This window comes from Felis catus, chromosome A1 (assembly GCF_018350175.1).
Source record: "Felis catus isolate Fca126 chromosome A1, F.catus_Fca126_mat1.0, whole genome shotgun sequence".
NCBI classification, from domain to species: domain Eukaryota; kingdom Metazoa; phylum Chordata; class Mammalia; order Carnivora; family Felidae; genus Felis; species Felis catus.
The window spans coordinates 116,430,881-116,444,334 of NC_058368.1; the positions used below are offsets into that span (position 1 = coordinate 116,430,881).

The 13,454-nt window shown below is 38.4% G+C and overlaps 1 protein-coding gene and 1 non-coding gene across 5 annotated transcripts in view; one reads left to right on the plus strand and one right to left on the minus strand.

Moving 5' to 3' along the window:
* The window catches only part of LOC101093912 (ankyrin repeat and KH domain-containing protein 1), a 132,685-nt gene that overhangs the window by 114,637 nt on the left and 4,594 nt on the right, over positions 1–13,454 (plus strand). For all 4 annotated transcript variants that reach the window (XM_006927658.3, XM_045059953.1, XM_006927659.3 and 1 more), the window contains 5 exons: positions 2,939–3,113; positions 4,788–5,244; positions 5,724–5,870; positions 8,175–8,324; positions 8,486–10,098. In XM_006927658.3, the coding sequence (XP_006927720.1) occupies positions 2,939–3,113; positions 4,788–5,244; positions 5,724–5,870; positions 8,175–8,324; positions 8,486–10,098 (2,542 nt within the window). The remainder of the gene's footprint in view (positions 1–2,938; positions 3,114–4,787; positions 5,245–5,723; positions 5,871–8,174; positions 8,325–8,485; positions 10,099–13,454) is intronic.
* On the minus strand, positions 1,918–2,024 carry LOC111556920. The gene has a single exon (XR_002736623.1). It is a non-coding gene; the product is annotated as a U6 spliceosomal RNA (small nuclear RNA).

Below are 13,454 nucleotides of genomic sequence, written 5' to 3' on the forward strand. Positions count from 1 at the left end.
TAAAATGTCGAATAGTAAATATTTTAGGTTTTGCAGGCCATATGGTGTCTGTCATATGTCCTCATCTCTGCCCTCAGAGCACAAAAGCAGCCATAGGCAATAGGTAAATGAACAAGCATGGCTTTGTTCCAATAGAACTTTATTTATGAACACTGGAATTTGAATTTTGTATAATTTTCAAGTGTCACGAAATAGTCTTTTTATTTGTTTCAACCGTTTAAAATATCAAAGTCAGTCTTAGATTTTAGGCCATCAAACATAGCAGACTGGATTTGGTATTCAGGCCATAGTTTGCCAACCTCTCATTTAGGTAAATCAAAGAGTAATCAATTTATGCCTCAAAATGATAAATTATAGTTTTGAGGAAAATGCTTTACCTGATTACCATAGAAGAACGAATAACTTGATCTGTTTCAAACTCTCATCATGATGCTAGGCAACTTACTACCATGTTTTCCTTTCCGAAAAAAACGACATTTTATAGTACTAATCACAGCAAAATCTAAAAGTGATCAGAATTCTGTATGTGGCTTAAAAAATTCTATAAGGTAGAAAAATAATTTTTACAATAGATTCTGGTTAATATTTTTAAAGTGAAATGTTTTAGAATTTTATAAAGATCATGATAGCTGAATTTTAGTCAAATAAACAGATACTGCATACATGTACATTCAATTCATCTATCATACAATTCACCCATTTAAAGTATACAATTGAGGGGTGCCTGGGTGGCTCAATCAGTTAAGTGTCCCAACTCAGTTTTCGGCTCAGGTCATGATCTCACAGCTCGTGAGTTTGAGCCCCACATCTGGCTCTGTGCTGACAGCGCAGAGCCTGCTTGGGATTCTCTGTGTCCCTCTTTTCCTGTGCCTCCTCTGCTCTCTCTCTCTTTCTCTCTCTCTCTCTCTCTCTCTGTCTCTCAAAAACAAATAAACATTAATATATAAATAAATAAATAAATAAATAAATAAATAAATAAATAAATAAATAAACAAAGTGTACGATTGAAGTGTGCCTGGCTAGCTCAGTCAGTAGGCATACAACTCTAGATCTTGAGGTCGTAAATTCAAGCCCCATGTTGGGTGCAAAGATTACTTCAAAAACTAAAATAGAAAAAATATTTTAAAATAAATAAAGTATAGGGGCGCCTGGGTGGCGCAGTCGGTTAAGCGTCCGACTTCAGCCAGTTCACAATCTCGCGGTCCGTGAGTTCGAGCCCCGCGTCGGGCTCTGGGCTGATGGCTCGGAGCCTGGAGCCTGTTTCCGATTCTGTGTCTCCCTCTCTCTCTGCCCCTCCCCCGTTCATGCTCTGTCTCTCTCTGTCCCAAAAATAAATAAACGTTGAAAAAAGAAATTTTTTTAAATAAATAAAGTATACAATTCAGTGGCTTTTAGCATATTCAGAGTTGTGCATTCTTCACCACAGCCAATTTTAGAATATTTTTACTGTCCTGGAAAGAAACCCTACACCCTTTAAGTGTCACTCACTTTATTCAATCTCTCCATCCTAGGTAACCACTAATCTGCTTTTTGTCTTTATGGATTTGCCTATTCTGGACATTACACATAAATGGAATCATGCAGTATCTGTTCCTCTGAGACTGGCTTCTTTCACTTCATAATGTTTTCAAGGTTCAACCATGTTGTCACATATATCAATACTTAATTTCTTTTTATTCCTAAATAATATCCCATCTCTCTGTCTCTCTCTAGCACACTCTCTCTCTTTCCCTCCCACTCTCTCCTCTCTGTCTCTCTCTCTCTCACACACACATGCACACATACACACCCATACATCCATTCATTAGGTGATGGATATTCAGGTTGTTTCTACTACATAGGTATGTAAGTTTTTCTTTCTTTCTTTCTTTCTTTCTTTCTTTCTTTCTTTCTTTCTTTTTTCTTTCTTTCTGTTTTTTAAATATGGATCACTTCATGAGTTTGCATGCTATCCTTGCGCAGGGGCCATGCTCATCTTTGTATTGTTAGAGGGTTTTTAGTGTATGTGCTACCAAAGCAAGCACAGTGTTCAAGTTTTTGTATGAATGTGTTTTCATTTCTCTTGGGTATATATGTATATCTAGGAATGGCATTGCTAGAGCATGTGGTAATTCTATTTGAGGAGCTGCCAGATTGTTTTCCAAAGCAGCTGCACCATTTTATGTTCCTACCAGCAAGTGTTTGAAGGTTTTAATGTCTCCATACCCTCACCGCTATTTGGTATTATCTGTCTTTTTGAGTATAGCCATCTAGTGGGTATGGAGTGGGTATCTTATTGTGATTTTGATTTGCTTTTCCTTGATGTCTAGTAGATATTGAGCAACTGTCTTCATATGCTTTGGCTACTCATATGTTCTTTAGGAAAATGTCTGTTCAGGTCCTTTGTGTATTTTTGAATTGAGTTATATTTGTCTTTTTATTACTGTGTCATAAGAGTTCTTTATTCTTGATACAAATCCCTTACCAGATGTATGATTTGCAAAAAAAAAAAAATTTTCCCATTTTATGGGTTGTATTTCTACTCTGTTGATGGGTCCTTTGAAGCACAAAAACTTTTAACTTTGATGGCGTCTAGCTTATCTATATTTTTCTTTTGGTGCTTTTATAAATGTGTTTTAACACTGGTATCCATGGGAAGCCTCGTGTCATAAGCAAAAATACCCATTCTTTATTTTATTTTATTTTTTTACTGTTCATTTCTTTATTTTGAGAGAGAGAGAGAGAAAGAGCATGAACCAGGGAGGGGCAGAGAGAGGGGGAGACAGAGAATCCCAAGCAGGCTTTCAGCATGAGCCCAGACACAGGGGCTCAAACCACAAACTATGAGATCATGACCTGAGCTGAAATCAACAGTTGGAGCCACCCAGGTTCCCCACCCATTCCTTATGTTAAATAATTGTATTATTGGTGAAATGATACACCTGCACTTAATTTTCAGTCAAGAGAGGAGAGCAGAAAGCAGGCTCTTGCAGCTAAAAGAGAAAAAAGGAAAGAAAAGAGAAAAAAGAAAAAAGAGGAGCAGAAAAGGAAACAGGAAGAAGATGAGGAAAACAAACCTAAGGAGAATTCAGAACTACCAGAGGATGAAGATGAAGAGGAGAATGATGAAGATGGTAAGAAACGACTTTTTCAAATTAATGATAAAATTCTGTTCATCAACTTCATTTTGAGTACTTTTTACTCTAATTAATTCTAGTTAGATATTCATTATTTTAATCTGGAATTGACAACTGGCTTTCATAGTAAATATTTCTAAATAATTTACATTGTAAAGTGATAGAAACAGAAAGGGTAAAGGCAAGCATGTAATTTGAAGTTTCAGTTGTAATTTAAGTCCCTTTGTAAAACATCATGTATGTCCTACATGTAATACAGTAAAGAGATTTGCCAGCTTCTGTTCAGGTTCTTCCGTACCCTTTCCTCCTCCATTTGGAAACTGGGGAGAGATCCAGTTCCTCAATAAATTTTGAGCTAAGACTTGGGCCCAAAGCTATACAGGTTCATTATTCTCAGAGTTGTTTTTGTACATTCTAGTAGTGTTTGTAATAGGCAAATAATTGTTCTCTATTTGAATTCTAATTCTAAAATACTATGTGAAAATTTCCCTGAATTTAAAATTTTTAATTAAATTCCCGTTTGTTAATATACAGTGTAACATTAGTTCCAGATATACAATTTAGTGATTGAACACGTCCACACATTACCTGGGGCTCATCACAACAAGTGCACTTTTTAATCCCCATCACCCATTTAACACATCCCCCCACCACCTCCCCTCATCGACCTCCCCTCTGGTAACCATCAGTTTGTTCTCTATAGTTAAGAGTCTGTTTCTCGGTTTGCCTCTCTTTTTTTCCCTATGCTCATTTGTTTTGTTTCTTAAACTCCACATATAAGTGAAATCATATGGTATTCGTGTTTCTTTGACTTAGCATAATACTCTCTAGCTACTCATTCAAAAAGATCCATGCACCCCAGTGTTTACAGCAGCATTATCTACAGTAGTCAGACTAAAAATTTCCCTGAATTCAAACTGTATTGTGAGTTTTGATTAACTCATGAGACTAACACCTCAGATCCTAAGAATGTTATGGTACATGGATGGAACTGGAGAGCATTATGCTAAGTGAAATAAGTCCTACAGAGAAAGACAGATACCATATGTGTTCACTCTTATGTGGATCCTGAGAAACTTAACAGGAACACATGGGGGAGGGGAAGGAAAAAAAACAAAGAGGTTAGAGAAGGAGGGGGCCAAAACATAAGAGACTCTTAAAAACTGAGAACAAACTGAGGGTTGATGGGGGGGTGGGAGGGCGGGGAGGGTGGGTGATGGGCATTGAGGAGGGCACCTGTTGGGATGAGCACTGGGTGTTGTATGGAAACCAATTTGACAATAAATTTCATATTAAAAAAAAAAAAAAAGAATGTTATGGTATAAGAGGCACCTGGCTCACTCAGTCGGAAGAGCATGCAACTCTTGATCTCAGGGCTATCAGTTCGAGCCCCATGTTGTGTGTAGAGATTACTTAAATAAATAAATAAAAACTTAAAAAAAAAAAAAGAATGTTATAGTGTGAATGTTTTATACCAAGTTACACATCAAAATATGATATAGTATTTTTGTTCTAACAACAATAAAGATTTCTTTATTTACTAGTGAATACTGATGAAAGGAAAATATGACTTAAGGAAGTGAATTACTCTGAATTATTATGTATATCTTGTCACAACTTGTTCTGAGTTCTGTGCTCTCAGTGTGATTTTTATCCTTTTGCTAATTTCAGCGGAGCAAGAAGTTCCCATAGACCCTCCTAGTGCAACCACCACCACCACCATTGGAATCTCTGCAACATCTGCAACATTTACAAATGTGTTTGGGAAAAAAAGGGCCAATGTGGTGACGACCCCCAGCACCAATCGGAAAAATAAGAAGAACAAAACGAAGGAGACCCCTCCCACTGCACATTTAATATTACCAGAACAACACATACCCTTGGCACAGCAGAAAGCTGATAAAAATAAAATAAACGGAGAACCCAGAGGTGGTGGTACAGGTGGGAATAGTGACTCCGACAACTTGGACAGCACAGACTGCAACAGTGAGAGTAGCAGTGGCGGTAAAAGCCAAGAGTTCAATTTCACCATGGATGTGAATTCCTCCAGTGATAGGAGATACCCGTCACTTCTTCTCCATTCCCAAGAAGAAAAGACAAGTAATGCCACTTCCAAAACTCAAACACGGTAAATTTTTCTGATTTGTTCACTCTCCATCCACCTTTCCTTTCTCGTGCCTGGCACAAGAATTTAAAGTACATTTTTTAGCACAAATTACGTTACACAAAGTAAGGCTACCACATTGCCTGACTGCAGTATTCAAACCTGAAATTCACTAATATCCTAATCATGTGCACGTTATGAAGTGAGATTTTTAGAGATGTTTATGATTCAATTTTGAAAATGAAAAAGTTAGCATACCTTGATTTTATTTTAACTGTGTCATTTTTATTGATTGTAGTCCAACTTTGAGCTTCTGAGTCCATTTAAATACTAAAGTAGATGATGAACTCTTTGTCCTATTTCTGCCTTTCCAAATTGTTGATAATTTGATGTGCCAAATTTTAATTCAAGTATTTCAATGTAACTTTGTGTATAAATGAATAGTCTCTTGAGTTTCTATCTTAAAATGTGTTTTATTGGACTTGATAATTCTTTCTTCTCAGACTTGAAAGTGAAACAAATACTAATTCCTTATCAACAAGCTATAAGTCAGTGCCATTGCCATTAAGTTCTCCTAACATAAAGCTAAATCTGACTAGCCCCAAAAGGGGACAGAAAAGAGAAGAAGGGTGGAAAGAAGTTGTACGAAGGTAAGTAGAATTAGTCTTATCTTTTTAACTTTCATAGACCATGTAAGTTCTATCTAATGAGGTAGTTACCCAGTTAATTAGTGAATCATTTGAATGTGGTTATTATTTGTGCCACACTAAATCCAGAGTAGGCTAAAGTAAAATGAGAAGCCATATGTAAATTTTGCATATATATTTTATATGACACAAAAAAATGTTGACTTTACAATAACAAAAAATGTTTTATTAAAACATAACATCTACAGATGTTTCCAGATATACCATACAAAATGGTCACAAGCTTCTTACAGGGAAGATTCTACGTTTGACAGGAAAATCACAGTGTTATTAGTGAGGACTACAAGGTTTGTTTAATGATCCCATTTTGGTTCAAACAATCAAATTTATCTGTATACAGTGTTTAAATAAAGTTAGACTTCACTAGAGAACCACATATCCTAAAGAACTGGCTAGCTGCTATTAACTAGTGCAGTTGCTATCCCGATAAGGGGGAAAAAGAGCCCATAAAATTAAAATAAAACTACCTTCACCCTCAAAAAAGAAAGAAAGAAAAGGAAAGAAGAAAGAAAAGTTCAGTAAAACCTTGGTTTGAAAGCATAATTCATCCCAGAAACATGCTTGTCATCTAAAGCCTGTGTGTATCAAAGCAAATTTCAAGAACCATTGGCTCAGTTGTGATCATGTGATATTTGGTATCACATACTACTCATATTGCAGGACATGGCTTGTTTATCAAGTTAAAATTTATTAGAAATCTTCGCTCATCTAGGGGCGCCTGGATGGCTCAGTTGGTTGAGTGTCTGACTTCAGCTCAGGTCATGATCTCACAGCTCATGAGTTTGAGCCCCTCATTGGGCTCTGTGCTCACAGCTCAGAGCCTGGAGCCTGATTCAGATTCTGTGTCTCCCTCTCTCTCTGCCCCTAACCCACTCCCACTTGCATTCTGTCTCTGTCTCTCTCAAAAATAAATAAACATTAAGAAAGAAAGAAAGAAAGAAAGAAAGAAAGAAAGAAAGAAAGAAAGAAAGAAAGAAAGAAAGAAAGAAAGAAAGAAAGAAAGAAAAAGAAAGAAAGAAAGAGAAAGAAAGGTAGGTTTGCTCATCTTGTAGAACACTTGCAGAACAAGTTACTCACAATCCTAGGTTTTACTGCACCTTCAGTCACAGTGTTTATATTTAAGCTAGGATGGGAGAAATGAATAAAAGCAGACAGGCCACAGCTTTCAAATGTTTTATACAATCCAGATGATACTTTTAGCCTCTGTTCATACTTTACAACAGGGAATCAGGACAAGATACAGAAATGCTAATGTATATCAAATCATATTAAGTCACCAAAGGACTGAAATGTCTGGGCTTTTATTCTGTATTGCTTTTGAAGTTTGTGTCCATTAAATGCAAACAGAAAGAAGTCTTGGCAAAATAGGAGAAGTGATGATACCTGATGATCAGATCGATTTAAATGTTACAGCATGTAGCCTAGTCTATGCTCTAGCTTTCAAAATACCCGAATATATTCTTCCCAGCATTAAGATAATAAATTTTGAGCATGAAGAGTATTTTAAGGGCTGCCTCTGATACTCTTCTAGATGGAATAATTCAAGTTTGAAGGTCCCTCCTTGAAAAGGGGAATCCTGGGGTCCAGCACTGAGCACTTGAAAATAATGGGTGTCGCTCTCATCTGGTTCTGCTTTACTTAAAAAGTGCTTCTGCCAGCAAACACTGGGTTTCTTTGATAGTCCTTAGGGACAGCCAGGCCAGGCCATCTTATTAGATCCCAAGATCAGCCTCTGGTCATCTCTCGGCTCTGCTCAGCTCACATGTAAGTGGAAGTCAAGTCCCAGGCTCCACTTGTGGGTTGCTTTTTATGTAGTTCAAACCTGAACTGCATTTATACTTGTTATTGCTAAGTATAAATTACTGATATTGATAAGCTGGTCTCTCTTACTTGGTATGAAGTTTAATAGTATGTTATGCATTGTTTTCGTTTAGAAAAAGTCAGTCCATATGGTCATTGCCGTTTAGTTGATGTGTGATGTTTTCAGCAGATTGGAATGCTTAGATCATGAGTTATTTAAAATATAATTTTGTTTTAAATGACAAAGTAATATTTACTTTCACTAAGTTAAATTCAATATGAGAGGGAGTCAGTTTCTAAAACGAAAAGTTATAGTAATTTCCCCTTTAAGGTTTGGGACATATTATTCTACATGAACATACTAGCTGAGACATCTTTTTAAGTAAAGACGTTTGTTTTCATAAGCTCATGTTTTGTTTCATAAGCTCATAAGTCTTCATTTTATAGGTCAAAGAAATTGTCTGTTCCAGCTTCCGTGGTTTCCAGGATAATGGGAAGAGGAGGATGCAACATCACTGCAATACAAGATGTTACTGGAGCCCATATTGATGTGGATAAACAAAAAGATAAGAATGGCGAGAGAATGATCACAATAAGGTAATTGTGGAAAATATATATTAGTAGTTCTGTATGGAAATTAAATGTTTTTAGAAGCATACTTGTGTTACGCATGGCACAATCAAGAATTTTAAGGTTAAAATTACCTCTGTTTTTATCTCTTTGATCCTGTTTTTATGTTTTGTTGGTTTTCTCCCCAGGGGTGGTACGGAGTCAACAAGGTATGCGGTTCAGCTTATCAATGCACTTATTCAAGATCCTGCTAAGGAACTGGAAGACTTGATTCCTAAAAATCATATCAGAACACCTGCCAGCACCAAGTCCATCCATGCAAACTTCTCATCTGGAGTAGGCACCACATCAGCTTCCAGTAAAAACGCATTTCCTTTGGGAGCTCCAGCTCTTGTTACGTCACAGGCGACAACATTATCTACGTTCCAGCCCACTAATAAACTTAACAAGAACGTTCCAACAAACGTACGTTCTTCTTTCCCAGTTTCTCTACCCTTGGCTTATCCCCACCCTCATTTTGCCCTGCTGGCTGCTCAGACTATGCAACAGATTCGGCATCCTCGCTTACCCATGGCCCAATTTGGAGGAACCTTTTCACCCTCTCCCAACACTTGGGGACCATTCCCAGTGAGACCTGTGAATCCTGGCAACACAAACAGCTCTCCAAAGCATAATAATTCAGGCCGTCTACCGAACCAGAACGGGACTGTCTTACCCTCAGAGTCTGCGGGGCTAGCTACTGCCAGTTGTCCTATCACTGTCTCTTCCGTAGTTGCTGCCAGCCAGCAGTTGTGTGTGACTAATACCCGGACTCCTTCATCGGTCAGAAAGCAGTTGTTTGCCTGTGTGCCTAAAACGAGCCCTCCAGCAACAGTGATCTCTTCTGTGACGAGCACTTGTAGTTCCCTGCCTTCTGTTTCCTCTGCACCTATCCCCAGCGGGCAGGTTCCCACCACCTTTCTGCCTGCAAGTACTCCTCAAACACAGCTTTCTTCACAAAAGATGGAGTCTTTCCCTGCCATGCCACCCCCCAAAGAGAAAGCGTCCACACAGGAGCAGCCCATGGCCAACCTGTGCACCCCATCTTCAACTGCAAATAGTTGCAGTAGCTCTGCCAGCAACACCCCAGGAGCTCCAGAAACTCACCCATCCAGTAGCCCCGCTCCTCCCTCCACTAACACACAGGAGGAGGCACAGCCACCCAGTGGATCTGACTTAAGTCCTATGTCCATGCCTTTCGCATCCAACTCAGAACCTGCTCCATTGACTTTGGCATCACCCAGATTGGTTGCTGCTGATAATCAGGACACCAATAACTTACCTCAGTTAGCTGTACCAGCACCTCGAGTTTCTCATCGAATGCAGCCCAGAGGTTCTTTTTACTCAGTGGTACCAAATGCAACTATACACCAGGATCCCCAGTCTATTTTTGTTACAAATCCAGTTCCTTTGACACCACCTCAAGGCCCACCGGCTGCAGTGCAGCTTTCTTCAGCCATGAACATTATGAATGGCTCTCAGATGCACATTAACCCAGCAAATAAATCTTTGCCGCCTACATTCGGCCCGGCCACACTTTTCAATCATTTCAGTAGTCTTTTTGATAGCAGTCAGGTGCCTGCTAACCAGGGTTGGGGAGATGGTCCGCTGTCCTCACGAGTTGCTGCAGATGCCTCTTTCACTGTTCAGTCAGCATTCCTGGGTAACTCTGTACTTGGACACTTGGAAAATGTGCACCCTGACAACTCCAAGGCACCTGGCTTCAGACCACCTTCTCAGCGAGTTTCTACTAGTCCAGTTGGTAAGTTATTATAACTATTACTGCAGTTCAGTATGGGGCTCTTAAGTGTAATTGAATCCTTCAAGATAATAAAACACTTATTTTGTACATCATATCACATGATCTTAAAGAAATGAGACTGTGTCGGGGCGCCTGGGTGGCTCATTTGGTTAAGCCTCCGACTTCCGCTCGGGTTGTGATCTCCCAGTTCGTGAGTTTGAGCCCTGTGTTGGGCTTTGTGCTGAAAGCATGGAGCCTGGAGCCTCCTTCCAGTTCTGTGTCTCTTCTCTCTCTGCCCCTGTGCATGCTCTGTCCCCTGTCCCCTTCTCATGCTCTCTCTCTCTCTCTCTCTCTCTCTCTCTCTCAAAAATAAACATTTAAAAAATTAAAAAAGAAAGAAAGAAAAAAGACTGTGTCATAAATACTAAAGACCCTTTAATGATTGCTGTTTGAGGGGGCAGCGATATAGCTGTAGATAATCACTCACATACAATGAGCTGCCTTATATGGTCTATCTGATGTTTCTGTCCCTCATAGCAAGGAGGTTATACCTTGTGTCAGTCCATTTTCTAAGAATTGGTATAATGATATTAATAGAAAGGGACTCAGGATACTTTAAGGATTTCAAATTTATAGACGTTTTTAAAATCATCATGAATGTTTGCATTTCTCAGATTTAAAAAGTTTGTGTTACAGAAGCGTTTAGGTACCAGTCCATAACCTACATTATTCTTTGAAATATTCTACAATATTTCAGTCTTGGGTGCTCAGGCTCAATGTTAATATTATTATTAGAGATCCAGTCATTTGTGGGCTCTTAATGGAAAAAGACCAACTTAGATTCAGCTCTTTGGTTTTTTGAAATTACAAATTAGCTGCTGAGGCGTTATAAGAAAAATATAGATATGAGTCTGGTATTGACTTGGATATATTTAGAAAACCAGTCTTTTTTCCAGAGTCAAAGAGCCAAATTTGAGTCTAATGTGCACTATTCTGAAAAACAAATTAGAAATTGCAACTGACATAGAATGGTGTAAGAGGCTCTGTTGCCTCGTAGTATTTTCCTTCCAGTGAGAAAACCGTCTTTCATAACCCAGCCTTCCTTTTTGTTTATTACAAACTGACCTATGGTGTTTAAATCTGGAAGTTTATGGATATGGTGTGACCTTACTTTTCATTTCAGGTATGCTTTTATTTACTTGTCTTTTCAGGAAAACAACTGTTATATCATCCTTGAGCCCTTCCTTCCTTCCTTCCTTCTTCCTTCCTTCCTTCCTCCCCTCCCTCCCTCCCTCCCTCCCTCTCTTCCTTCCTTCCTTTCTTTTTCCCTTTCTTTCTTTCTTTCTTTCTTTCTTTCTTTCTTTCTTTCTTTCTTTCTTTCTTTCTTTCTTTCTTTCTTTCTTTCTATGTTATTCACTTTTGAGAAAGAGACAGAGACAAAATCCAAAGCAGTCTCCAGGCTCTGAGCTGTCAGTACAGAGCCGGATGTGGGGCTCAAACCCACGAACCGTGGGATCATGACCTGAGCTGAAGCCGGACGCTTAACTGACTGAACCACCCAAGTGCCCCTATATCATCTTTCAAGTAAATATATAAGCCTACATAAGATCAACTGTGGTCCAAATGTTCTCTAGGATTTTTTTTTTCTTAATTTTTTTATTTTTTTCTATAAATAGATATTTGTTTTCACTTTTTGTTTGGAGGAAACTAAAAGATTTTCAAAGGCCACACACAGGGTGAAAGAAGAACTCATTGCCAGTGCTCAGGCAATCAGTGTAGAAAGCATTTATCTTTGGCTTGACTGGCACTGACATGTGAATTCTGAATGCCTTAGCCAGTTTGACTTCAGAACTCTCATATTCTCCTGTTTGAGCTCTTTGCATTCCACATGCTGCCTCCCAGAAGATGTACAGATTATGAAATTCTAGAAAAAAGAAAAAAATCAAGGATATCTGCTATCTAGTTTGGTAGAAAACAAGGTTTGGGAACCTTAATTATTTAGATCTAAAACATCAAAATTATTTATTGCTAATAAAAAAATAATCATTTTTTTTAGAAAGCAAGCATTAATCCTGGACTTCCCTCTGGGGTCCAGGATTGGTAAGCCTGGCTTACATATATGTACATATACATATACATATATTATGTATTTATTTACTTTTTTTATTTATTTCTGAGAGACTGAGAGAGACAGAGCATGAGCAGGGAGGGGCAGACAGAGAGGGAGACACAGAATCCGAAGCAGGCTCCAGGCTCAGAGCTGTCAGCACAGAGCCGAGTGCAGGGCTGGAACCCACGAACTGTGAGATCATGACCTGAGCAGAAGTCGGACGCTTAACCGACTGAGCCACCCAGGCGCCCCAGCTTGGCCTTATATCTTAACTGCCTGTATGGCTTCTTTTGTTTCTCTTCTTTCATGGATATAGTTTACTCTCCTGGTTGTTTCACAGGTAAGAAATAGTAATACTGAAGAAAATAGAGAAGGATGTGGAGAAATTGGAAACCTCAAATGTTGCCAGTGGAAATTCAAAGTAACATAGCAACTTGAAAAAAACAGTTTTTGACAATTCCTCATAAAGTTACACAAGGGTACCATACAATCCAGTAATTCCACTCTTAGGTCTCCCCAACAGAAAACCTATATCTACACAAAAAAACTGGTACACAAATGTTCATAGCAGCATAATAACCCAAAAGTGGAAATTGCCCACAGTCCATCAACTGATAAATATGAAACAAAACGTAGTGTATTGATATAATGGGATTATTAGTCAGCAGTAAAAAGAAATGAAGTACTGATGCATGCTACAGCATTGATGAACATTGAATACCTGATGCTAAGTGAAAGAAAGGCAGTCTCAAAAAGATCACATACTGTATAATTCTATTTATATGAAATTTCCAGAATAGGTAAATCTACTGTGGTTGCTTAGAAGTGGGGATATGGAGTAAAGGACGATGGGGAGTTACAGGTAATGGGTGCAGAGTTTCTTTTAGGGAAGACAAAACTGTTCTAAAATTGATTGCAGTGATGGATGTACAACTCTGTGAATCTGCTAAAAGCCTTTGAACCATATACTTTAAATGGATGAAGAACTGCTTGAGAGAAGTTTGACAGTTTTTCATGTTGATTTTAACTATTTTTTTTTCCTGAAATGAGTACGTATAATCCTTTTGCACACACCTCTTCCCTTTCCCTGATGCATTCTCTAGAAACAGCAGTGGCATTTGAGAAGACTGCTGAATTCAGATTTACACAAACTAGATAGAAACTTTGATATAGTTTGCAACTGTTGATTTTTTCTATCAAATGGAATACTTCTCTTTAATAGTATGCTTTTCCTCATTAGGAAGGAAACATTGGTAGATTGTGTTAT